The sequence below is a fragment of the Rhinolophus hipposideros genome, assembly GCF_964194185.1.
Source record: "Rhinolophus hipposideros genome assembly, chromosome: 21".
NCBI classification, from domain to species: Eukaryota; Metazoa; Chordata; class Mammalia; order Chiroptera; family Rhinolophidae; genus Rhinolophus; species Rhinolophus hipposideros.
Window position 1 is genome coordinate 9,668,980 of NC_138067.1, and position 26,878 is coordinate 9,695,857.

Genomic DNA, 26,878 nt, shown 5'->3' on the forward strand with positions numbered 1-26,878 from the left:
ACACCACCTCCTCACGAGTGCCATCTCTGTCCACAGTAGGCTTTCATTTTGTTGCTGCTATTATCCCACTGTGTGACCTTGGGCACGTAACCCTACTCTGAGCCTCAGTTTCCCTGATTATAGAAAAGAGTTAAATTAAATTCTCTTTCCCCCTAACATGTTATGATTCTAATTTTCTTTGCCACTATAATGAGTCAGGCTCTCAAGACATAAGAGGAGGAATTTCATCTTTGGAGATGACCACCTACTGGTATGTCTCCCCTTCTACTCCCCTACCCCGCAGACTTCATTGGGAAAGCCAAAGGCTGCCCACCAGCCTTTGTGGGATTAGCTGATACAAATAACAATGAGCCCAAGTCACCATAGAGGAGAGGCCTGCACACAGCGTCCCCACCCCATGGTGGCAGCTACAGCTGTTGCCCAAAGTCTCTGGGAGGGAGGGCATGGCAGCTGCATTTTTGCATCACTAATCTCCAACCTGAGACTGCTGACTCCCCCACCCCCTACTTCTAAAAGTTCACTTTGAGGGTCACCTTCATGAGAACACCAGGAGACTGTGGAAAATGGCAAATTCCTCCATTCCTCCCAGATCAGGGTCTGGGGTAGAGTCCAGAAACTTGCATTCCAGAAATTCTGAGGAAACAAAAGTCCTTCCAAAGCATCGGTGACAAGACAAAATGACATTTGCCAGCATTTGGAGAGCATACCAGAACCGTTTTCTAGAGAAGGCTGGAGGCAGAATTTGGTCATTGGCTGCTTACTATTCAGCAGTTTATCTGATTAATGGCAAGTTTGAGTTCAGCTTAACCTGCACAGCTGAGGAACCAGCCTTGTAACCAGCCCCACAAGCTTTGCCTGAATTAACAACCGTATTTCTGGTCTTATTTTGGGGCCTAGATCACTCTTTTTTCTCTAAAGACTTCTTCCTCAAAACCAAATAGTAATAATCAAACTAACAGTCATCCACGTTGCGTTTTATTGATTGAGCCTCTCTGACACTGAAAACATTGGGCCTTGTTCATTTTCAAAACTCTATCAAGTGAGTCTATTTTTACCCCTCCCCCCCACCTTTGGGGATAAGGACATTGAGTCTCAGACGAGTTAGCAGCCTGCCCCGATGTCACAGCTGTTGAGCCCTGATGGATGGGGTTTTGGAGCTGTGGCGAAGGTTCTGACACAGGGTGACAATTTGCATCTCGGTGAGATCCCAGGCTGCTTTTCTTTGGGGCTAAGCGATGCAATTCTGGACAAAAAGTTCCTTTGTGCTGGAGTGGTTTTATTTCTAAAGATGAGTAGTTTAAAGCACGCACACCCTGTGAGCAGGAGTGGAGAGTTGTTGGCTGGCGCTGGGAGTGAGTGTCAAGGGCGCCTGTCCAAAGTGGACAGGCTCTTCTGGGGGAGGGAATTTCTCACTGAAGCTTAAAAGGCCACAGCAGGAGTGATGGGTGTCCCCCGCCCCTGATAATGCAGCCACCAGTCCTCTCGTGACTTTGGAAATTTTTGAATTCAGTCCCTGAAAATGATGTAGTAGTTATCAGAGGGTGTTATCAGCCTTTGGCATAACTGTTAAATCAGGAAGTTTGGTTTCAATGTACCCACTTCCTTTTCCCCTGGAAAGTCACCAGACACAAACACATTCTAACTAAGGAGACACTCAATGAAATGTCCTTGTCCCCACCTGCCTTCCCCAATCCTGAGGTCCTTGCTTTTTAAAGGAGGGTAGTGTTGTCCCAAGTGAAGCTTTGAGGATGGAATTTTAAATAAGGCATAGCTGTTTCGGGACCCTAATTCACCTTCTCTGAGGAGGTGGGGGTTGCAGCGAGCAGAGGCAGCTGGGGCGTGAGATCCGAGGATGTTGGTTCGAGTCCCAGCTCTGCCACTCATCAGCTTGGTTGTCTCATGTGGTAAATAATGACAAGTGGTAAGGGTACTAAAGTGCTTGCTAGGTGGCAGGCGGTGTGCTGCCCTTTGTGTGCTTATCTTCTGCAGAGCTCACGAACATGCTAGGAGGGAACTATGTGCGCCCTCCCTTTACAGAAGAGAAAACTGAGGCTCAGGGACAATGAGCCATCTGGCAAAGCCACAGGGCTGAGGAAGTGGCGACGCTATGACTCACACGGTTGTTCTGACGCTATTGCCATGTTCTGAAGCCCAGTGCCACACAGCACCCTCCTTTCTGCTTGGGTTTCCCCAGCTGGGGGAGAGGGCAGTGCTGGGGGCCCTACCCTTTCCCTAGGGTTGCTTTTAAGTTCAGGAGAAATAATACCTGGGGACGTACTTTGGGAAAACAAAGTACAGGCCCATGTCGGGTGCTGGTGCCCCAACTTCCTGTAACTCCAGCTGGCTTTGTGAGATGCTGGCTTCTCTCTGAGCCAAGAGCAAGGCAGCTGTGGTTACTGCGATGCATTTTTGGAATTTCAAGGTGGTGGAAAAGTCACTGCCTGAAACAGCCATGGAAATATGGCTGGACAGCCTCCCCAAGGCATCTCGTTATTTGCACAGCATTGCAGTTCAGGCAAGGGGCCCTCCCAAAGCAAGGGCGGAGGCAGGGCCCAAGGGCCCTGCTCCAAGGGCCTTACATACAGGCCAGGAGGCAGGACAAGGACACTCAGCTGAACCGGGGGAACATATCACGTGTGGCCACTGGCAGGTGTGTAGCTGGAGAGGCAAGGCTGGCTTGCTTCATTCGAGTGGCCTGATGGGTGGGATCACCCACTTAACATCTTGACTGTGTCAGACTGTGTCCTAGGCAGAGGGGAAAAGGTGGTGAACAAGACAGACCTGGCCTGCTTGTGAGTGAACATACGTGTTAGTCGAAGGAGACGGACAACAAATAAATGAAACGAGGATTTTGAGAGTGTGAAATGCTGTGAAGATCATAAAACAGGGTGAGATGATAGAGAGAGGGGGGGTCTGCTCTGGAGGGAGTGATGAGAGAAGGAGGTACACTTGAGCCGAGTTCTGAGTAATTCAAAGGAGCCAACCAGGTGAAGAGCTGGAGGCGCTGCCTTCTGGGTGGAGAAAGATCAGGTGCAAAGGCCCTGGGGCAGGACCAAGCTTGCCAATTTTTCAGGGATAGTAAGAAAGCCACTGCAGCTGTAGGGGTGTGAAGAAGGCTGAGGGTGGTAGGAGGGGAGGCTGGTATGGGCCAGATCACGGGGGCCTCCCTCCAGGCCACGGCTTTGCTCAGAAATGCTTCGTGACTGAAGGTACGTTTGGAACCATGCTTTTAAGGAGAGCAAGAGGTCATTCTTAGGGTGGCTGGGAAGAAGTGGTCACTCAACAGAGTTGCTGTTCAGAAAGCAAACCATGAGCTGGGCTGTGGGCGGAAGGCCTCTCGGTAATTGCTCGCCTGCCTCTTCTTCCTGTGTCGCAGCACCTTGCCCATAGGGAGGAAGGGGAAGTGTCCGAGCTCGCTGTACATGGCCTGGCTGGAGACACTATCCCAGGACCTCAGACCTCCAGTCATCCTGATCCGAGGAAACCAGGAAAACGTGCTCACCTTTTACTGCCAGTAACTCCAAGCTTGGCCAGGCCTGCCCGAAGCCGAGGGTGCATGGGACGTCCACCTCTCCACAGGATGAGACTCATGCATGCCCTGCTGCACTTTAAGCCGTAGCCTTTGATGATCCGATTGAGAAAGCTGATCGATTTCCAAACTTTGGTAGGACCCCACTCTCACTGAACACGTCCTCTGGGCTTTGTTTTATGGGCTGGAGAAGCAGCATTTGCCGTTGTGTGGAAAATGCTCTGGCATTCCTTTTATTTTCTTTTGATCTTGATTACAACAAATTAAGATCCTAGTCTTTGATTTATATATAAGTTTGAGTCAGAGTGCTGGGTGTGTATCTTAGCAGTTTCTACACACTTCCCTGGAGTACTCCCTCACCATGCCTCCCTCCTCCTCAGGTCAGGGGAAGGGGTGCCCCCTGCAACACACACACACACACACACACACACACACACACACACACACACACCCGGTAGCCCTTAAAGGAGGAATGCAGGATTCTTGGAACCTCCGTAATAATGCAAATTTCTTTAACCACGTCTCTCTCTCTTCACTTTTAGTAATAATGTGTCTTCAGTGTTTTGGCTGGTTCTCTGGTAGACCAGGGACTTTCTAACTTTTTTGTGCTGCAACCCACAATAAGAAATATATTTCATATTGAGACTTAGAGCAAACACACACTGAAACAAAAGTGTCACAAAGCAATCGGTATCATTACTAGGGGCAACATGCGCTGATATTTTCTGTTCTCGCTCTTTTTCTCCTTTGAATTTTGGTTGCAATCCACTAAAATGAGCTTGGGACCCCCTAATGGGTAGTGACCCATGGTTTGAAAACTACAGCTTAGACTTTCCTTTGTGCCCTGCCTTTTTCTCCTGCACAGCAGGGAGTCCTGCTGATGTGGAGAAAGGTCCTGACTGGCCTCACTGTCATTTCTCCCTCTTCCCAAGGGAAGAAAAGGGAACTAAAAAAACACTCAAGGAGGCATATTAATGCTAAGAAAGAGCTTCAAAGAAGGGACAAGATTTAGGGAGTCTCTTGGAAGGGTGTTCAATTTCAGATTTGGTTGGGGATAGAGGATGGAGGTTTGGTGAGTCAGGAATGGAGAAGGCAGAGAAGGGGTATAAAGATGTCAAGACTGGGCAAAGAATCAGAGAGCTCCATACCCAGCTCAAGGCTGGGTGAAAGGACAGGGGAGAAGAAGCCACTGGTAAGAGGTAGAAACACAGCAAGTGGCAGAGGGGACTGTGGAGTGGGTGTCGTAAGATGGGGGTCGGAGTTGAGAGAGAATCTGAGGAAGATGGCCCTTGCTCATGTAAAGGTTTCAGGTTCCTGTAGATTGAACACCCCGAGAGAGCTTGCACCAACCAAGCTTGGATGCAAGAGCAGAAAGAACATTAAGAGGTGTCAGTGCCAATGGGTGAGGCTCCCTGAAAGGACATTTTAGCTCTAGACGTACCCACGCAACACAAGGGTGAGTCGTTGGCAGACACAGCTGGCGGGGCCTTTTCCAGTAGTACAGGGGTGGCCTGAGGAACCAGGCATCTTTGAATCTTATCAGCCCCCTCCAAGCCCACTGAAGCGCCTACCTAGTCATAAAGGCAAAAATCTCTTTCTAAGGGTTAGGACCCAAAGGACTTCAGCATTTAGTGGGCCATGCCACTGCAGTGACCAAAGGCCCTGGGCCCCAGGGTGTCACAAACCCCACTGCTCTCTGTGCTCATGAGGACGTGCTGAGAGACACTCAGAGCCTCGCTGAGTTCTTTGGGGACGGCTTGTCTGCTCTCCAGGGACCTCAGAAGGGGGCCTGGCTCTGAGCCATTCAGTAGACCTGAGACCAATCCTCCCTCTCCCCCAACTCAATCAGGGAATGCTTGCCTTTCTAAAACCACATGGAAAGCCATTTCCTGGCAAATGAGTGCTCCCTTTCCAGACCTCTGGGAGACCTTGATCCAAGAACAGAAAATGCTTTGGTCTTTCGGGCATTTAAAACAAAAAACACAAAGTTTTCACTATGTTGGAAACTGAGTTTTTCTTTTTTGGAAACTGAATGTTTAACAATGATGATAGCTTTGGGGAAAAAAAAGAGTTAACAGTGAGGTCAAAACAATGAAATGAATAAAAAATATATTCGCTCGTTCAACAGAATTTATTTGTGTAGGAACACATTGCTTTTCAACTCTGCTGAGTGTTTTTGGAAAAAACTAACTGTATTGTTTTTTCAACCCTGGATTGAACTTTTCTCTGAGCTTCCGCTGGTTCTGCAGATTATGTGGCTAGATTTCTACAAGAATATTTTCAGGAGACACTTATTTTCCCTTTGCTTCTCTTACATGAGTGCAGACTCACAGGGAACCCGTTTTCTTTAGTTTTTATAAAGGTCTCCCAGTATTTTCAATCTTGCCTCAAACTGAGAGGTGGAGAGGTTAAGTGGAAAGAGCCACTGGGTAACCACCAGGAGAACCAGATTTGAGTTTGTCTCCCCCCAAAACTGGCTGTGTGACCTCAGATACACCCCTTATCCTCTCTGGGCCTCAGTCTATGAAATGAAACAATTGGACCAGAACAGGTGTTACTAGCCAGCTGGCCAGCGGATGACTGAGTTTGGCCCATGCATGGCTGGTCGATATTGTGGGTGCTGGGGGTGGGGTGGACAACACGTTCTTCAGTCCCCTCATCCCTTGGCACACCTCTTCCTACTGCCCTGCTGTGTGATCAGGGGCTCTGAAAGGCTCTCCAAGTCATTGCTGGGCCTATTGGGCATGAGGACAGTAAGACATTTCAGTCCACGGTGTGGCTCTCTCTGCCTTTGGATGATAAAATGCTCCATGTTCATGAGTTTCAGTGGTGGGAAGTATTATCTGTGTCGTCGCTCTTTTGCACTGTGTGTGGAAATCTGACCCTCAGAGGGGTGGGCCATCATGGCCAGAGCCTGGCCCCAGCCAACAGCCACACCTGCCAGGGCAGCCGGCACTCCTCACTTATCTCCCCTGGATCCACTGCCCAGTTAGCTCCCGATTTTCCCCTCCAAATTTCCTATCCTCCTTTAGTTCCTCCCCAGACTTGTTGTGCCTTTACAGTAAGTACAGTACAGCCCATTTTTCATCCAGTAGGCTCTCTGAGCTCCACCTCCCAGGCAGAAAGCTGTGGCCTCACTAGTACATGGAAAGCCCCGTTTGGACTGGAATCCCCTTTACATACCTGCCTGCCATCTCTTGTGTGGCAAGGGAGAAGTGAGTTTCACAGGGATGAGACCAGCTGGAATGTTCCAGAAGAACCACCTGGCTGGAAGGCCCCCAAGCACATGCAAAGCAGCCAGGTTTCCCTTGTAGCTCTATATAGCTCAAGATGTCAGAAAAAAATGCTGCCAATTTCAAAAGCGTTCACCAAAATGGGGCCCAGGAAAGCCCAGCCTTTGTCTTTATTGTAATTCCCCACTTGACGTGAGGGTTAATCCTGTGACCAAAAGCTGAAGCATATCCACACCCACACCATAAGCGCCCTTCCTGAAAAGGAGCCACAACACATTTAGTTCCTAAAAATACCATGTGGAGAGAGCCTTGAGAAGAACCACCTGGCTGGGAGGCCAGACAGCAGAATGTCACACAGATGAATGACAGTGGCAAGAAAGGACTAGTGATGTTCATGTCAGCTTGTAAGAAAGTCACAGAATAAAACGGGGGATGTTCAATTGTCCAGTCTTGGAGAAAGGTGGGGTTGGTGAATGTGAGGAGGTTTTGGGAAACAGGGCAAAGTGCAGGGGGAGGGGGCTGGAGACTGTTCCCAAAGAACCAGCCCCCGGCAGGAGTTCCTGCAGACCTGAGTGATTGGTGTGGCCTCCGGAGGGAAAGACTGACCTGACCAGGTCAAAGATGAGAGGGTCAGAGGGATGAGTGGACATGTTTGGAGGGCTGGTTAACAGAAGAAACCCGGAGTTGAATAGGAGGGCTGAGCAAGCAGGATTAAATTCATGGAGAAAATTTAAAATCCCACCATTTTTACAAAAATGTTCTTATAAATGATTTCTATAGTTGTAAGCCTCTATTCCTAAGTGCTAGGTCTAGTCTAAAACCAGCTTGGGGAAGCTGGGTGTTTCGCAAGGGTAAAAAAGAAACTAACACACAATCAAAATTCTAGTAGAGTACAGGAAAGATTCTGTGCTCATTAAAAGATACTATGAAACTTCAAGTAAATGAATTTTTTTTTCTCTTTAAAGTAAAATGCTGGCCTGCAATCGGATTATTTAGATGAGGGAGGACAGGTAGCTGTGATGGGGAAATGTGGGCTCTGAGCGTACGTGGGCCTCAGCCATGAACCAATCTGTGTTCCCAAGCCCCTTTCTCTCCTGCTTTATTTCTGCAATGTCTTTTTTTTTTTTTTCACTTTTCCGTTTTTGGGCTATTCTAGCGCTGGTCTACATTTCCTCTTGAAGTCGGGTCTCCTGGCCCCAAGTCTCTCCCACTCAAACCCAGACTCTGTAATGATGCAAATCCATGCTGATTCTGATCATGTCCCATCTTCTGGTCACAAACCTCCCATTGCCCACAAATAAGGCCCAAACACTCAAGGGTGACCATGCAAAGTCTTTCCTGAGCTGGTCCCAAGAATTCTTTCTAGTCTTACCTCTCACCGACATCATCCTTATTTAAAAATAAAACATGTACTTACTGTCACACTTGACTAGTTGTTTCCAAACCTGGCCCTTGAACCAGTACCAACTTGTATGCATCAGCCTCTGTTTGGTAGGCTTGAAATGGGACCCAGACACCCATCTTATTATTTTTTACACATTTAGTTCAGGTATAATGTATACGTAGCGAAATGCACAAATCTTAAGTGTACAGATCCATTTTGACAAATGCCTATGACCGTGTAACCCACACCCCATCAAGACAGAACATTTCACAAACCCAGAAATTCCCTTCACGCCCAGTGTTGTGTTGGTAAAAGTTTAACAACTGATTCCCTGGGGGAAAAGCTCGGCTTTATATACAGTCTTTGCTCATCTCTGGAGTTAATATTCCCGCCATGGCCAATGTGAAGCTAGCGGCGTGCTGTCCCTGAAAGCAGTGTTGGAAAGAGAAGCTCACAATTGGTTCTATGAACCGTGCAGACAACTGCCGCACACTATGGGCTGCGTCTTCCATGTCAGTCTCTGCCAACCCCACCCCCAGACAAGCACTCATTGTTTTCTGTCACCATACATTCATTTTGCTTACTTTACAGTTTCATGTGAATGGAGTCATATAATATGTATGCTGTTTGTCTGGTCCTTCTACTCAGCATAGTTTTGAGGTTCATTCATGTTCCTGCACATGTCGGTAGTTTGTTCCTTTTTATTACTGAGCATTACACTGTATGGCTACAGTCTAGTTTGTTTCTCCAGCCTCCTAGTGATGGACACCTGGATTGTTCCCAGTGTTTTGTGCTATTGTGAATAAAGCGGCCATCAGCATTCTCGTGCAGTCTTTCATTTCTTTTGGGTAAATCCCTATGAGTATGATGGCTGGGTTGTAGGGTAGGTGTATGTGTTTAAGAGAAACCGCCGTACTGATTTTCACAGGCGTTGTACCATTTTACACTCTTACCAGCCACGTAAGAGTGTTCCAATGGCTCCATATCTTTGCCAATACTTGGTGTCATAGGAATCTTCACTTAAAAAAAGAGTGCCCTCGGTGATTCGGTATCACAGCCATATTCAGGAACCACGGGGCTGGACTTAGAACGATTCCCTAAATATTAATGGCTAACATTTCTTGAGCACTTACTAAGTGTCTGGATCTGTCTTGAGACCTTTAGAAATGTTATATCATTTAAGCCTCATAATAATAAGCCTCATATGAAATGTATACTATTATTATTCCAGTTTTACAGAAAAGGAAAATTAGGTACAGTTTAAATAATTGATTAAGGTCACATAGTTCATAAGAGTGAAAAGCTGGATTTGAAAACAGGTAGTCTGCCTCTGGGTCCATGATTTTGACCACTGAGCTATACTTGCCCATACAAGTTCTATGTACACGTACCCTAGTGGGCGTAATCAATAATTGCTGCCATTATTATATTTATTCAAATTCCACCAATCTGTCAAAGTTCAGCTCAAATTCTACCTCTTCCATCAAGTTTTCTGTCTTGCCCTTGTCTCCTCCTGCCTCTATGTGATTCCTTGATATGATCATAAGTCCTTCAGAAATGTAAGAGACTTTTGGGTTGTCTTTTATTTCTGTATTTTTGTATTGTCTTATCACCCGCATTACGTTTGTAAGGTCACTGAGAGCAGAGTCACTCATGTTTATCTTTCTATTCCTGGCACTTTTGTTGACTTGAATTTAATATTTTTCTAAATGTGCTTTAGGTAAAATCAGTACAGTCTTTAAAAGGGGCTCTGTCGTCGGGACATAACCCAACAGGGAATCACAGAAATTGGATTGTTTCCCTAGGAAAACAACAACAACAACACCCCTTTACTCTCTTACTGCCAAGTGGACATGGATGTGCTGTCTTAAGGGGCCCTGACGCTTGTCACTGCAGGCTAGAGGACACCACGCTACGTGGCACACTTAATCTCCCCATGAAGCCGTTGTCCTGGCTGTTCCCTGTAAGGCCTCTGACTGTTTTACCTGGCCTGGCCCCACTGGTCAGCTTCTAGTTGCAAGACCACTAGATCATAATCAGTCATTTTCTTCTGTCCTGATGTGTGAAACGCAGGACCAGCGACATAATTTGTGCGACCCCACGAAAAGTGAAAACGCAGGAACTCCTGTTCAAAATGTATTAAGAATTTTCAGATGTTGACGGCAGAGCATTAAACCAAGGGTGGGAGCTACGCCCATGAAGCCAGCCCTGACGAAAAGAAACACAGCTGTCCTCGGTGACAAAAAAAACACAATCCCAGAGAACTGAGTGTCGGGACAAATTATCTCCAAAGCCCTCCACCTCCCTTCTTCGTAGCAAGTCAGCTGAAAAGCAGCCACCCCATGTTCTGCGTCCTGTTCAGGCCAACAGCTATGGGTGGAGTCATGTTCTCCCCAAAGATGCCGAAGCCCTAACCCCCAGTCCCTATGAATTTGGCCATGCTGGGAAATGGGGTCTTTGCAGATGATCCAAGTTACGATGTCATTGGAGTGGGCCCTAATCCAACATGAGCGATATCCTACTAAAAACGGGAGACACTGGGACACGGAGACAGACGTGCATAGAGGGAAAACCTCGGGGAGGCAGCCACCCGGGGAGAAGGACACGCGCCCGTGGAGGCAGAGGGGGGGTGACGCCGCTGCACACGGAGGAGCCCAAAGGCTCCGACAAACCACCGGAGCGAGGAAGGGGCGGCGCAGGTTCTCCTCCGGCCAGAAGGAGGAGCCGCCCCGGCCCGCACCCCGATCTCAGACGCGAGCCTGCGGGTGCGCGAGACGACGCGGCCGGTCCTTCGGCGCCGGTGGGTGGCCCTGCGCCCACCACCCGCCCGCCCTGGCCACCAGCGCCTGCCACGCCTGGGAAAGCAGGTGGCCCAGCGGGACTGGAACGAGATGGGCCAGCACGATGGCACTCCAGGCTCTTTAAGACCTTCTCCCTGCAGAAGGGAGGGAAGGAGAGTCCACTTCCGAGAGGGCTTTGTGGTTTTACGTTTAGAAAACGCGATGTGAGCCCCGTGCCCGCCTCTCCTCCGCCCCCACGGAAAGGAGGCGTCGTTAGTAGCCCAGACAGTGGGGCCCTTTCCCGGGGGCTCCGGGCGTCCGCTGGGCTGTGGTGTCCCCCCCTCGAGGGTGCACCTCGGGGGTGTAACGTTCACGTCTGAGGCCGCACGAACTGGCAGCAGCAGCTGGGCCGCCTGCGTCCTCCGCCCGGGAAGCACCGCCCCGTTCCTCCCTCGCCCTGCCCTTCGAGGGAGCCCTTCCCGGTGGACTCCGAGACAGGGTCAGCCCCGGTGTCCTCGGAGCCGAGGCCGGGGTGGGGGTGGGGGGGGCGGGGCCTGACGTCCCCCCGGAGGGAAGAGACACAACATGGGTGTTGACGCCTGGGGTCAAAAGGGGCGTGGTGCTGCTTTGTGAGGAAACAATTTGCAGAGGCTGCCAATCCCGGAGTCGGCCGGGATGATCTTCCCTAAGGTGCCTTAGGCACCCGAGCTAGGGCGCAATCTACGTTCCTCGGGACTGAAGGTCCCAGCTGGCCGCAGGGCACCCACCTATGGCCGCCTGACCCCGGCTCCGGGACCTCAGCCGCGACGTGAAGTGACGCAACGGCGGCGGGTTGCATCAGCCGCGCCCACGTGCTCCGCCCGCCCCTCTGCCCACGGATCCGGCCTCCGATTGGGCCACGTCGGGGCAGTGGCCCCCGCATCAGCCAATGGGCGGCAGCCACAGAGGGTTCTGTCTGCAAAGCTGGGGCGCGGGGTTCCTATAAAAGGCACCGGAGGCGGGGGCGCGCGCCCCAGAGACGCAAACTGTAATCGCCGAGCTTGCGGGCGGCAGCGACGCCGCCTGCCTGGCTTCTCGGAGCGCAGCCGAGCCCACCGCTCAGCGGACATGGAGGCCGAGCCCGTCACGCTGCTGGTTAAGAGCCCCAACCAGCGCCACCGCGACTTGGAGCTGAGCGGCGATCGCAGCTGGAGCGTGGGCCACCTGAAGGCCCACCTGAGCCGCGTTTACCCCGAGCGCCCGGTGAGAGGGGCCCCCGACTCCCGCTGCCAGCGCCCTCCTCGCCCCGGCTGTCACCTCCCCAACCCCCTCCTCGTCCCCCTCGGGATGCCACGTCTGCTTCCCCTTATCCTACGGCCTCTCCCTTTCCCGGCCTCCCCGACCGCGCGTCCTCATCAGGTCACCTCCTCCGGGGCTGTGGACTTCCCCTTCTTGCCCGGCCGCCAAAGGCAACTCCTGTCCTGGCCCCGTGGTGGTCCCCGTGTCGCAGGCTGCCATCGCCCGCCTTCCTGACGGCCTGCCTCGCCCTGTCGTCTCGCCTGCCGAGTCCTCCAACCCCCGGGCTGGTGCCCCCCGCCCCGCCTCGCCAGACCCCTCCCGGCCCCCAGCCTCGGACGAGCCGCTGACACGGCGGTTTGACCTTGGGCGAGTCATTTCCCCCTTCAACGCTCAGTGTCCCCCAAAACGACAGGGCAGCTGGGTGTCCCTGATGGGGATTGCCTCCAACGCATAGAAATAAGACACCAGTGCCGCAAAATGAGTTTTCTGAAGGTAGCCTCGCGTTGCGGCGAGGACCGGGCAGGGGCCAGCCGCAGGCCGCTGGCGAGAGACACGCGGTGCGCGCCCGGGAGCGTGTGCCTGGGCCCCACACCCAGGAGCGAGACGCGGCTCTGCCCCGCCCCGGCCCCGCCGCCCCGGGCCCCTCCCGGCGGTGCGCGCTCCACCAGCTCTGCTCAGCCCCGGGGAGGCGCCGCGCCCTGGCCGGCCAAGAGCGGCTGAGACGCAGGCGGAAGGAGCCCCGAGTCCTGGTCTGACGACTTGGCTTCCTCCATTTCGCGGACTTCCTCGCTTTGTTTTGGTTGACATGTTTGTCAGTATCGCCCTCAGCCCCGCCCGCTGCCCACCACGTGATGGCGGCCGGGAGCCGGACTGTATTTACTTTCTACCCTAATGTTATGTAAGTGTTAGCCGTGTTCTCTCCTGCCCACAAGTACAATTCTCCATCAAACAGGAGAGGGCATCAGGGCCCGCAAAGATTGTGAAATTGTTCCCTCTTATCTAAAGAGTTGCAGTATGTGATAGTGCACGGGTCAGGGTGTTTTTGTTCCACGTGTGTTTAATGTTGAATGTAGAAGTGACTTTTCCTTCTGAGTTGTCTTTTGGAGTTTGCTTTTTTACTTATGTGCATTCACCTGGGGACTCTGCGGTTTCTCCATCGCTGCTGCCAAGTAAGGAGGCGGTGGGGTTGCTGTAAGAATGGCTGCTCGGTGCCCAAATTGGCCAAGCAGGTGTCGTCTCTAGTTGCGGCATTTGGTAAAAGGCAATGTTTTAGAGGAGAGTTTTCCTAAGGTCTTCCTCGAGTGAGAAACATCACTCCTATGAAGTCTGAAGGCCCAAATAAATAAATATAAATAAAGTTGTAAACAAAAGGTGTCCCCAGGTATGTACTGTTATAGCTGGAGAATACCCATTTGTTTTCTAATGTGAGAAGCCTTACTTTATATTAGTTTGCTTAACATATTTAATTTTTATCAATGAGCCCCTGGAGAAAGACACAGAGCGTCAATTCAGTCTTTTAACGAGGAAGACAATTTAAGTCTCGGACCACTATGGTGTTTGAACCTTTTCCGGCGTGGAACTTGCATGCTCGTGTGATACAGGACCCACCTCTTCAATAGCATTTTACAAAATCATGTGCACAGCATTTACCGATGAAGTCAGTCAGCGAGAACAGTGGTGAACACAGCACCCAATACAGTTCTGCAATTTGTGTTAGTTGCAGAGCTGTAAAACTCCGGGTTTGTGCATGTAAATAGACACAGTTATGTTTTGTTTGTTTTAAACAGCTTGCTTTGTCATCTCAGGCTACTTGGCAGGAGCAGTTTTCTTCTGAGTTTTGCATTCTGGCACGAGTAGTTTGACAAGTTGGTGGTGATCTTCAGTGTAGTGCCTTTGGTTATATATCATTTGAGGTGGTTATTTCTAAGTAAAGTTTTTAAAGAAATTAAAAATAGATCTTAAAAGTGAGATTTACAGAAAAGTGTGGAGTCCCTGTGGTTTTAAAATCATTGGAATGGAGGAGATTGGAATCTGGACTCTGTAGCAGCTGGTGACTTTGGACAACTCAATTTCTGACTCTCCCCCCTTGAAATAAGGGTACAGAATCTCACAGCGTTGCTGTGGAAATGTTACCCACACACCACGTCCTCTATAACTGCATTTGTATGTCGGGAAATGTCTCTCCGAGGGCTGAAGTTTAAAATTGCTTCATGTTATTTTGGGCCAGTTTTAGGTGGTTTTGGTGAAGGCTGACCTTGGGAGTACTTTGAGACCAAACTGGTTTTGAAGTTAATTGCTATAGGAGCCCCAAATGAAATCTGTGTTTTTAGCGGCAGAAAGCAGTTTCCCTGGGAGTTACTTCAGGTCGGTAGCTGTAGGTTTTGTGGACTGGAGATAATTTGCATCTAAATTTATTTGCATGTGAGAGACCAGTTTAAATTCAAATGCTTTATAAATAAAAGTTTTGTAGATGAGGCCTTTGAAAAAAATGTTTTCCTGTGACGCTGGGGCAAAAGCACACATATTTAAATGATTTGTATAAAACAGTGTCTTTCGTGTTTGGGAACTTGTAGGGGTTAAACGCTGACCTATGCTACTCTTTCTTTCCATGATAAGCGTCCAGAGGACCAGAGGTTAATTTATTCTGGGAAGCTGCTGTTGGATAACCAGTGTCTCAGGGACTTGCTTCCAAAGGTACGTCACTTCCATGTTAATGTTTGAATGTTTGTAAGCTCTTGCCAGGTTGCACTCAGGCCCTAAAGTTGCTCCGTATCACTTTTAGCAGGAAAAGCGGCATGTTCTACACCTGGTGTGCAATGTGAAGACTCCTGCAAAAATGCCCGAAACCAGTGCACAGGTATGTCCGCTTTGTCATGATGAGAATAATCTGTGTCATTCAGACTCTCGAGATAGGAATAAAGGAAGTTGGATAAAACTCTTAAGAGAGATTTTAAGCTTCTTTATCAAGTAACATTTTGTTTCTTCCCCAGCGAGAATCAGGAATTAGAAACTGGTATCCATACAAGTGAGAGTTCACTCTAGGTAATAGTAGGAGACGGCTCGGTCAGTGTTATGGTGGGAAAGCGGAGCTCTGTCTACATCACCCTGTCTTCTGGGGTGAGATGTGACCTACCGTTCCTGTGTATCCAGATCACTGAACTAACTGGGCATTCTAAAATGATTTTTGTGGAATTTAGCAACCACTAATTTTTATAAAGAGGGAAGAAGTGAATATATTTTCTTTGGAAATTTTCACTGTGATTACTTATTTAGTTAGTTGGATAGGAAAAGGCCAGTCTCTATGGAGTGACCTCTAAAGATTTATATTTAACAGTCAAAACCATTAATTTTTCATTTCACAGTGTTGATTCAAATAAACATGCAGCATTAATAAATGTGGTGAGACACTCTAAATTTACATTACCTCTGCATTACATTCTGAGACATCTGCACATAGCATAGAAAATTCTTCCCTTTAGGTTGCTGGCTGGGTTGTATTTATGAATCTTGTTGGTCAGATTTAATTTCTTGATTTAGTAAATGGAGCCCCATAAGGTATACTGAGCATTATCAGGAAGCTTTTTCACCCATGGTAACGTCGCTGAAAGATTTTAATGAAACTACAGCATCTTTACTCTAGGAAAAAATATCAATGAAACATATGTTGAAATATATATTGAAATTGTGTTGAAGAAATTTCAGAATATGTTTTACATAACATTGCATCTGTTTAATTTTGTTGAGTTCAGAGGTGGGGGTGGGGGACATAAGTTATTCACAGCAAAATAATTCTTTTAGCTTGATTTCAGCCAGTTGCATCACACCCTTTGTTCTTTGTTCACATTACACTTACGTAGGTTGCTGAACCCACAGAGCAGCCCGCTGGTTGTAATCAGGGACAGTACCCTGGGGATTCCTCAAGTGATGGTTTAAGGCCAAGGGAGCTTCTTCGAAACCTTTCTCCCGCTGGATGGGAGAACATCTCAAGGTGAGTGTTACAGTAAAGAACCAGGTTTATACAACTTGAATGTGCATCGTTTGTGTCAATTTAAGAATAAGGTGTGTTTATACTATATAGTCATAGAACTTTAAAATGTACTAAGTATTGTTTTGTAAGGGTTTCACTTTAAAAATCTTCTATGTATTTAAGTTTTCTTACTACACGGTCAATATTTTAGGAACATATAAAAAAGTGGGAGACACATGTATTGAAAATGTAGGCGTTTCCCCTCCTACATGACATGCTTCGCATGTGCTGGCCTCATGGTAGCAGGTTAGTGCTGCTGCAGAAAAAACAGCTATTAAAGCATCCTGCAGCTGCTCTTCTGAGCAGCTTTGGGCTTTGTCGTGACAGCGGGTGACCAAAGGTGAAGAGACTGTTTAAGAAATGCTCTGCCAAAGGCTGTGTTGGTGGCGAGGAAAAAAGGTCATTTCTTTAGAATGATTAGAGCTTTTCTTGAGAGCAAAAGCCGGAAGTGACTAAATGCTCTAATGTTTGGATTTTGTAGCTCTTGGAACACTTTATTATGAAAGTTCCTATGGGAAAAAATAATGTATTAATGACAAGTTGAAATTCTGTAACTCCCTAATTCCCCTGCCTTCCTTTTCCTAGTAGTTTTTAATACTTGATTGTTGATAAAGCCAGTTTGAAGAATGAAGAGTTTCTTGTTTTCTTTTTTAATTAGTGGAAATTTCAAATATACACAAAAGTAGAGGGAACTGTACACGAATCAGCACATAACCGATCAATGTTTTGCCATGCGCATTTCATCTATTGCCCCGTCACTTTTTTCCCTAGAGTATTTAAAAGTAATTCCCAGACATCATGTCATGTCCGCCGGACATGCTTCAGTAAATAACTGTAAAAACCTTTTCGTTACTTGGCGTATTGCAGTGCCATCATCATGAGAGCTAATAAAAGCACTTTGTTGTCTTCTCATTTCAATGCACTGTAATTTTTTAAATGATCAAAAACAGTATCATAGTAAGACCTACTTGTACTGAAATACTGTTTTAGAAATACTCTAGGTATGGAATTTGATTAATAGACTGTCAGCATGTAAATTGGGTAATAAGTGGATTCCTTATTGGATAGAAACACTTAAAACTGCTTCCTTTATTCTGGGCCCATATCTGTGTGAATTTCACGGTCATAAAACTTGTTGATCATTCAACAAATATTTATCGAGCAGCCGGTACATACAACTTTGGTTAAGGAAATGAGGTGACCAGCAGAAATGACCACGTAACCAACTCCTGATCTTCTGGCAATTCTGTTAGTTTCACTTTTGTGAAGTGCTGCCTAAGGACTTCACCGTGTAAGGCCCACAAAGCCACTGAAGAGTCCCACAGGCCCTGCCTCCTCCCCCACCCCCACCGCTGGGCAGTTTAAGGCTGTGTGGCATGGTATAGTAGAATGAATTTGGGGTCAAACAAACAGCTCTCAAATCCAGCCCTGCTGCTTAACTAGCTCAGTGACCTGTGCAGATAAATCTCTTGTCTTCCCTGAGCTGCACTCAGTTTCCCCTCCATAAACGGGGATAGAGCTCCCTCCACACGACATTGTTGGGAAACAGGGAGGTAACAGCCCAGCACCTGTGCAGGGCACAAGTGGTCAGCAAGCATGCATGGATGGTGCCACACACACCCACCCCGCCATAGACATTTAAGATGCAGAGGCAGGGGAGAAGTGGGTATTGGGAGGAGCGGGCAGTTTCCTTCAGGAGAGGCTTTGGGAGAAATGTGGCTTTTCTGAGCTGCTTCCTAAATAGGATGAACAGTGAGTTGAGACCTTCAGTGAGACTTGGCAAGTCATAAATGGGATGGGAAGCCACTCAGACTGCTTCTCTGCGCACCCGCCGCGATGGCGTGGTGACAGCCAGCGCTGTGCACGGCTCTGGTGTTCCCATGGGGTCTGGGCCATGGGAGGAGGGCTCGGTCAGCCAGCTCTGTGCTTGTGCTCACAGCTGCATCACACGCTCGTCTGTGTGTGACCATCGTAAAGCCCATTCTTCTGTCGCTTTGATTTGAACTCGTGATTGTAATTTAAATTTAGTTTTCACTTATTCATACTAAACCAACTCAAAATGAGTATTTTAAAAAATCTTTCATAGGCCAGAAGCTACCCAGCTGGCATTGCAGGGCCTGGGGCCTGGTTTCTCAGGCTACACAACCTATGGGTGGCTGCAGCTCTCCTGGTTCCAGCAGATCTACGCTCGGCAGTACTACATGCAATAGTGAGTTCTTCCCTGCCATGTGTGGTGGGGGAAGGGTCCTGGGAGCTGAGGAGAATCCCATCCTGTTACCTATAAAGGCAGGGATGCAGGGATGACTGTTTTGATCCCTTTCTGCAGAGCCCTGCTCTGTCTGGTTCTATGGCTGGGGCAGAGTAGAAATGTAACTTCCACCTAATTGTATGCTTATGCAGGGGTGCTTATCTCTGATACATAGTTTGATGGCTTCATTTAAGAATGTGTTACTTTCTTTTCAACATGTGGTATCTTTAAAGTTTTGTGAAAATTTTAGTTTGCTTCTGCACCATACTGTTATAGTAGCCTTGTTTAATTCCAGATGAAATTTATCATGTGGATTCTCTCAGGAGCAGAAAAGCCATGTATAGATATGACTGTTAGTAGAGAAGTTCTTCACTAAGTTAAAGAAAACTTAAGTTTGTATGTACCTACTTACAATCCTTAACTGTAGAAGAGCCTGAGTAGATTGGTGACCTGTGATGTAAACCACAGTCTTCACGGAGCTTTGTTCTCACAGTACGTATCTGCCTCTGTCATGTCTATTTTAGTTTAGCGGCCACTGCTGCATCGGGGACTTTTGTTCCTTCACCAAGTGCACAAGAGATACCTGTGGTCTCTGCACCTGCTCCAGCCCCTATTCACAACCAGTTTCCAGCTGAAAACCAGCCAGCCAATCAGAATGCTGCTCCTCAAGTGGTGGTGAATCCTGGGGCCAACCAAAATTTGCGGATGAACGCACAAGGCGGCCCTATCGTGGAAGAAGATGATGAGATAAATCGAGATTGGTTGGATTGGATCTATTCGGCAGCTACGTTTTCCGTTTTTCTCAGTATCCTCTACTTCTACTCCTCCTTGAGCAGATTCCTCATGGTTATGGGGGCCACCGTGGTCATGTACCTGTAAGCAGATGATTTTGTTTTCCTCTTTTCCCTCCTTTACTACAAATTATGCTTTACATGATTCAAGCACTTAGGGAGCACGTACTACATGGCAGGTGCGGTGTATGTTGCTGAATGTACAATGGTGAATGAAACACAGCCTCTGCCTTCAGAGCCTGACAGGCCAGTGAGAAAGTCCAGGAGATGGTGTGATAGAGGGTGTCTGCGACGGGCCTTGCCGTGAGCTTCTAGTCAGGGTGCTGCTCCGATTGGAGGAGGCCAACGAGGGGGGCCTTCAATTCTCGAGTAAATCTCACCGTGATGTTAGCTAAGATGGACTTTTATGTGCTTCCTTTGAAGGCATCACGTTGGGTGGTTTCCGTTTAGACAGCGGCCAATTCAGAACTTCCCGAATGATGGTCCTGTTCATGAAGCTGTACATCAGGACCCCAACAATAACTTACAGGTATGTTATTCCGGTGCAGTCCAGCACGCTTCACGTGAGGTGCTAGGCTCTCGCCTCATTGAACGATCTGGTGTCGTGGTTTACCATTTTTATTAGGCTAAATATTTCACGTGATTTTTTTTTTTTTTTTGCTTTTTTTGTGTTTTCCAAATCTATTCTTAGAACAGTAGCTGTTTTTAAAGCATGAAATGTGTCATGGCATCATCTATCAGGTATTTTTGTCCTGTGGCTGTGGCAATTTGTATTGTGGCATATGTAAATGATGATTTTTTTAAACTCACTATTTTAAGTATTCCTTGGTCTAAAAGAATGTGTTAGACCATGGAAACTGCTAACGGATAGTTACTATTAAGAGCATAAGCATGTCTCACAGAATAGATTTCCTGGAAATTACACACAGAAATAGAATTTTTATGAGGCAGTTTAATGCATACTTCTAAAGGGTATTGTTTTATAATATACATTGGCACCCTAGTGTCTGATTTTAGAACCCTGGGTTTCCATTTTTAGTTTTTTTGAACTCAACACTGCCAAAATTAGAAGAGTATCCATATTTAATGAAGAGGTTAACTTAATTACTCATTTAATAATAGTTGCAGATCTGGTTACTTCATTTGTTCTGATATTTGCTGCTGGAAATCTAAGCGGTGAGAATGTCAGCAGCGCAGTTGTGCTACGCAGGAAAGAACTCCATCCAGCCCTGGGGGCCTGCCTGCCTGGCTGCTTCGCATCGGACGCAATGGCCGAAGGGTTTACTCTGCCACTGCCTGACATCATTTGGTGTATATCACGGTTCTAATTGTTTTCTCATTGTGTCTAATTGCCTATAGGAAGGCCCTGATCCTGAAATTGAAGACCCAAATCAGCTCCCTCCAGACAGGGACGTACTGGATGGTGAGCAGACCAGCCCTTCATTTATGAGCACAGCCTGGCTCGTCTTCAAGACTTTCTTTGCCTCTCTTCTTCCAGAAGGGCCCCCAGCCATAGCAAACTGATGCCATTTGCTCTCTGGCTGCTGGAGGCTTTGATAGGCGTGGACTGGATCATTTGACTCCAGCTAGATTTCCTCACCTGGATGTCGCAATGGCACAGGATTAGTAAAAGAACCAACAAGGAGGAGGATATGCTTTTGTGATCAAGCAAAAGCAGAAAGTAAGACGTGAAGCCGTTATACAAATTGATGAACAAAAAATGCCCAAGGCTTCTCATGTCTTTATTCTGAAGAGCTTTAATATATACTGTATGTAGTTTAATAGGCATTGTAAGTAGAAGGTATTAGTGTCGCATGTTTATGCCTGAGGAACTTTTCCAGATGTGTGTGTCTGCATGTATGTTTGTACATAGATGTCATAGATGCAGAAATGGTTCTGCTGGTACGATTTGATTCCTGTTGGAATGTTCAAATTACACTAAGTGTACTACTTTATATAATCAAATGAAATTGCTAGACATGTTTTAGCAGGACTTTTCTAGGAAAGACTTCTGTATAATTGCTTTTTCAAATGCAGTGCTTTACTTTAAACCAAGGAGAACTTTGCAGAGGTGAAAACCTTTGCTGGGGTTTCTGTTCAATAAAGTTTTACTATGAATGATCCCAGCAGCGACTCTTACCAGTTCACTCCGTGTCCATTGTCGCTAGAGCCTCAATAGTTGCTGATTTTTAAGTAACCTGAATGCTCTGCTTCTTTTTATAAAAGGCCGATTTGTATTACTGAAGAGTGATAAGGTAAGGCCATGAAAGTTTTAATTTACTAAGAATATACTTAAGTTTGCCCCATTTCCTGATTTAAACAGTACTGGTTTACATAGTAGCCCATCAAAGTTAAATTCCGCAAATTTAAATTTAGTGGCATTAAGTATCTTCCACCTTGGCAATGCTAAGGAATTTTTTTTTTACCTCCTCAAATGTTGTGCTTTTGTAAGCTGGGCTTACTTTTGTGGTTCTAATCCTTTCTTTAGTTACTAGTTTTGAGACTAATCTTAAAAGCAAAGTTCTGTGTATTTTTCACATGAATAATGTTATAGGTAGAATGCTCAAGGCCTGAATGGTGCTGTTTTGGACAAAGTACCATATTTTTCCGGGTATGATGCGCTCCCATGTATAATGCACACCCACATTTTCAGCCCAAACTTTCAAGAAAAAAAATCATTTTAATTTTTTTTTTTAGATTTTATTGGGGAAGGGGAATAGGACTTTATTGTGGGAACAGTGTGTATTTCCAGGACTTTATTGGGGAACTGTCTTTTTCCCCAGGACCCATCAACTCCAAGTCAAGTTGCTGTCCTTTTAATCTAGTTGCAGGGGGCACAGCCCACCATCCCGTGCAGGAATTGAACCGGCAACCTTATTGTTGAGAGCTCACACTCCAACCAACTGAGTTATCTGGCCGCCCCCATTTTAATTTTTTAATTCAAATTTTTATTTGTTTACATTTAGGTACTTGTTTTTTGTATTATAAAGGAATTTTTATCATTTATTTTTTTAACATATTATGGTACAATAAATTTTATGTAACAAATGATCACAAAACACAAGAACAAATACAAGGTACAAGAAGTTCGTACCAGTAACAAATTTATGATATTTGCATCACAGAGGCCGAGAACTCCTTGTCATTGCAAGTTTGTCATAAGTTAAACAAAACCGATTATTGCATTCCAGGGTACTGGTTTGCACAGGGATATCGTTATTGATTTCTAGAGTTACACTTTTAACTCATAAACAAATAAAGGAATTACAAACATTTATATAGATACCCAATTAGTACTACCTGTGTATAATATGCATCCTTATTTTTCCCTCACAAATTTGGGCAAAAATGTGCATTATACACGGCAAAATATGGTAAATCAACGTCTTGTATCATGGCTGTGATCATTTAAATTAATCATTATTGGAAACATCATTACATCAAATAAACATTCATTGAACAATCCATAACAAGATGCTGGGTAGATACAAAGGTATTTTATGTGTGGTTGTGTTTTAAAAAGCCAACTAAGATAATTATGTAAGGAGTTAAATGGTATAGTTTCAAATAACTACCTCCAGAACAAGGAAGGCAGTAATTATTGACAAGCTATGACGCCAGTCTTTGCTTGAAGGGAGAAATGACTTGGGATTGGAGATTTTCAAGTTTTTCGAGTGACTAAGTGGGTCAGAATTAATGGAAGGAGTCTGAGGAGCTGGAGAGAAGGGTCTCAGCAAAAGCAAAAACGCAGAGATGAGATTTGCCCCTCCTGCCAAAAAGCAGGAATCCTGACAAACTTGATGATTTATGAAAGTGACGATTAAGGGTTCATACTAAGGCCTTTTTTTTTTTTTGCAAGAGAAAATAACCACATTTATTACATACATGTATGTGGGAACCCCGTGGACATGAGTCAGAGACCCCACATGCAGGAGAGGTTCAGAGATGGAAAGGGGAATTGAGGTATACAAGACATTCTGAGCCAGGGATGAGGTAAGGTGCCTTGGGGACTTCAAAGTGTCCTTGCAGGGTGATAAGAAGAACAGAGCTTACTTAGTAAATAGAAGTTTGTCCTGCCCTATAGATAGGTCAAAAAAGGTTACCTTTGATAATCTCTTATTATGGGCAAGTCCCCTAATTCAAGTTCTTCTGTGTAGTTAAGGGAGGGGCAGAAGTTTCTCTTGGGCCTATGGCTAAAGTTGCCTTTAGCCCAAAACAGTCTGCATACCACAGTGGCATACCTTGGGGTGACTACCTCTGAACCCCCACAGTTCCCTCCTCTGAAACTTCCCTGGAAGTTTTACATTCCAAAAGTTGTGTTGGTAGATCGTTCTGTATCTCATTAAACCAGTCTCAGTCCTGAGAAAAGTTCAGTTCAGTTAAAGTTGTGTTTCGTTTCAGGAGGTGGTGATGCTGGTATGGTACATGCAATGAGGCATTTAATAGGAGGCATTGCTATGGAAACAAAAGAAAAACAATGGCTAATGATTGGAGCAGACTATAACCTCGGCTTCTGAGTTCTGAAGGCAGGCAGTCAAGGAGATTTCTAGATGTCTGTCTTGGATCATCTTCAGATGGACTGAAGGCAGGCAGTTAGTCTGATAGATTCTCCTGGTCTGCTGCTGGAATGTCTCTGGGCGATCTTTCTGCAACAGGCACAAAGATTGTCCGTAGATGAGCTGCCGTGGTGATTTCTCTGAAGTCTGTATCAAGCTGTCTTACGTTAACCTGCATGGCTTTGGGGAAAGAGCAATTTTAGTGCTGAATGATTCCAAGTCAAAGGATGGGAAAATGAAAATGTTTTTTGGAGGGTTGCCACCAAATATTTAAGAAAACTAGAAAAATTCAGGATCCGGTCCAGTTTATAAGTAGGAAAAAAAATTCAAAGACAATGAACAACATTAAAATCTAACGTCTACAAAGGTATTTATAATTTCTACTGAAATTTCTACTGATTTTCTCTCTAAAATCATCCCATTTTTATTACCAAAGATAGCCAAATTAAGACTAATTTATGTGCAAAATAAGTCTAGTTTCAATAAACTTGGCCTGATTATTTATATAAACCCAGTAAGAATAGTAATTAACTGCAAAGGCTCTTTGAAATCTGTTTTGCTGGAGTTTTTCATAAGGAATCTTCAGATTGACTTAAAAAGACTATCAAGGCCAGAAAAGCCAAGGCAAGGAGTTGCCACCACACGTTACCTGAAATACTGAGTTCTTCTCGAGATCCCCAAAATTCTTTGAGTTTCCTTCTTTGCATCTCCCAGGAAGCAACCTTCATTCCTTACCTGGAAAGACTGCTGTGAACCATGTGGCAAGCACCTACTATTATACATCAGGATACAATGCAGCTACGATTCTGGCTCAAGGAGCTCACAGTCCAGCAGGCCCATAAGAAGAGCTCAATGAACAGTGGATTTTATTATTTAGCAAATAGTCACATCGCCTCCTCGTTCTGAGACGTGGGGGTGAGACCACAATACTTGAGCCTCAGACCGTTGCTCTATCTCCCACCACAATATGGGCCTGTGAGAGGAGGGGCCAGCGGCTATCTGGTTCCCCTACCACTGTATCCCTGCCTGAGGTCATCTATTGAATAGATGCTCCGTGAATATTTGTTGAATGAAGAAATGTGCAGAGGAATAAAAGGCTTGCTAAAGGAAAGACCCCCTCGCCACTCCCCAAAATAAGATTGTTTCAGGGTGGAAGGACTAACAAGTGATTTGATTTCCTTTATATTATCTTGACTATGCAGGTACCCATTTTATATTTTAAAACTTAATAGATTAATATTAAAATTTGAACAGCTCAAGAGTTCATCCATGGTAGACGGTGCTATGTCCAATGACTGGTACAGACAAGAACTCAGAATGGCAGGGGAAGACAAAGACAGGTGGTCAAGAATGGCATATTATAGAGGGTCGGGTAGAAACTAACACAAAGACTGAGACCTTGGCACTCAGAGCCATGGTCATTATTATCAGCCCCGCTTCTGTCACTATCTTAGGATGTGGGCTTGGTTTCAATGGAGGTCTGTACTCCACTCTCTCAGCGTTTCCCCAGGCCTCCTGCCCCCCTGGACTTAGGTACCCCAGACTTCTCCAGTTGCATCTGTAGGGTGTCAGGTGAGTGCCTGCACCTCCCTCCCTGTGTTTGTTCACCTGTCAACAGATCTCCAGGGGCCACTGTGTGGTGGGTGTGCAGCGTGGCCTGGGTGTGATAAGCACTCACTCAGAGTTGTTCTCCTGTCTCTCTTCCTTCTGGAAGTTAAGGATATGGGAACTTAGGTGACTTAGTGCATACCAGGCAAAGGCTGAGTCCAGACATCCACAAAATTCTGATTCTGGGCAACGGTCACAGCAAAGAACACTTGAAGGGGCCGGGGGTATTTTCCTTATGAGCCCCTCACCTTATCCTGCCCCAAAGACAGACTGTTAGTGATGGTGAGGGTTTTGGAACCTCTAAGGAAGGCAACAGTGCTGGGAGAGGGCTGGTCAATGTCCCAAGGCTTGAGCACCCACATTGCGGGTGAAGAAAGCCCAGGATGGGGAGGCTCTGTCACTGGCTGCTGTGTGGCCTTGGACAGCGCCCCTCCCCTTTCTGGGCTTCAGCCTCTTGCTCAATACAGTAAGGGAATAGGGAGGCTAAAGGCAGTGATCTCTGAACCAGAAGATCCCCAAGTGGGAGACACATACCTCGTGGGGGTGCAAGATGCGGTTGCGTGGCCCACAGATGCAGCATTAACACCGTGGAATTCCCCGGTATTCCAAGTTCCGGCAAGAGGAAGGCTTGATGCTAGAGTATCTTTAACACCCACGAAGCCCTCTTCCTTTTTAAGCTGAGTTTTAATTGATATGCAACAGCAGGCCTCCAACTTAGGGTCATTCTCAAGCAGTATCTGGCAAGATTTAATGTCTTTATCTCATTGCCATTATCTTTTGGTCTCTTTCTATCTATGGCAAGTAAGCGATGAAGTTTATTCTTAGATACATTTATTTAAGTGAAAAGAAAGAATACATTTTTTTTTGTTAAGCATTAAAGAAGCAATTATCCAGATAAGTAGGAGATGGTAAAATGATGCGGATGGTCAGGGGAGAGGAGCGGAAGTTGGGGTATGCTGGTTAAATGTCCGACTCTGAAACAAAGGAGGCCTGAGGGGCTGCAGCAATCAGGGAAGACTCTGCTGCCCTGGAAGTGCTTTATGCCACGTGGGGGCCGGCGGATGCCCATAGGCAAGCTCCAGGCCTCTGCTGCCCAAGAACCATGCTTGCCGCCTCTCTCCTGACCCTGGCCCTGCGGCCCGCCCTAAAGACGCATTAGCAAGCCTGCTCTCCCAGGGTGTAAGTACCACCGCCACGGCTCTGTGCAGGCTTTTCTTGCCTGTTCACCCAGGGCTCCTTTTGAGGGCACCCACTGAGCAGGAGCCTCACGGGCCAGAGCCTACTCTGGCGCAAGGCTGCCACACCTCAGCCCAGAGACAGGGGAGTGCTGGTGGTGAGATGGGTGGAGCCTAGCTATCCTCACCCACTCCTGACCTCACCTCCATGGTCAGGCTCTTTGGTGAGTAGGTCCCTATGGGGACACAAACAGCCACATGTAGGGGTT

General features: G+C 46.7%; 2 protein-coding genes across 3 annotated transcripts in view; both read left to right on the forward strand.

Annotated features, from left to right (window-relative positions):
• SLC12A3 (solute carrier family 12 member 3) overlaps positions 1–8,965 on the forward strand; it is a 37,560-nt gene extending 28,595 nt beyond the window's left edge. For both annotated transcript variants that reach the window (XM_081032291.1, XM_081032290.1), the window contains exon 26: positions 3,377–8,965. In XM_081032291.1, the coding sequence (XP_080888417.1) occupies positions 3,377–3,518 (142 nt within the window). In that variant the 3' untranslated portion in view covers positions 3,519–8,965. The remainder of the gene's footprint in view (positions 1–3,376) is intronic.
• A 2,427-nt stretch (positions 8,966–11,392) lies between these two features.
• Positions 11,393–23,647, forward strand: HERPUD1 (homocysteine inducible ER protein with ubiquitin like domain 1). Its single transcript, XM_081032292.1, has 8 exons — positions 11,393–12,168; positions 14,821–14,898; positions 14,987–15,061; positions 16,062–16,192; positions 18,318–18,440; positions 19,004–19,354; positions 19,694–19,799; positions 20,630–23,647. The coding sequence occupies exons 1-8, from the start codon at positions 12,034–12,036 to the stop codon at positions 20,792–20,794; spliced, it is 1,164 nt and encodes a 387-aa protein (XP_080888418.1). The 5' UTR covers positions 11,393–12,033; the 3' UTR covers positions 20,795–23,647.
• The last annotated feature ends 3,231 nt before the right edge of the window (positions 23,648–26,878 follow it).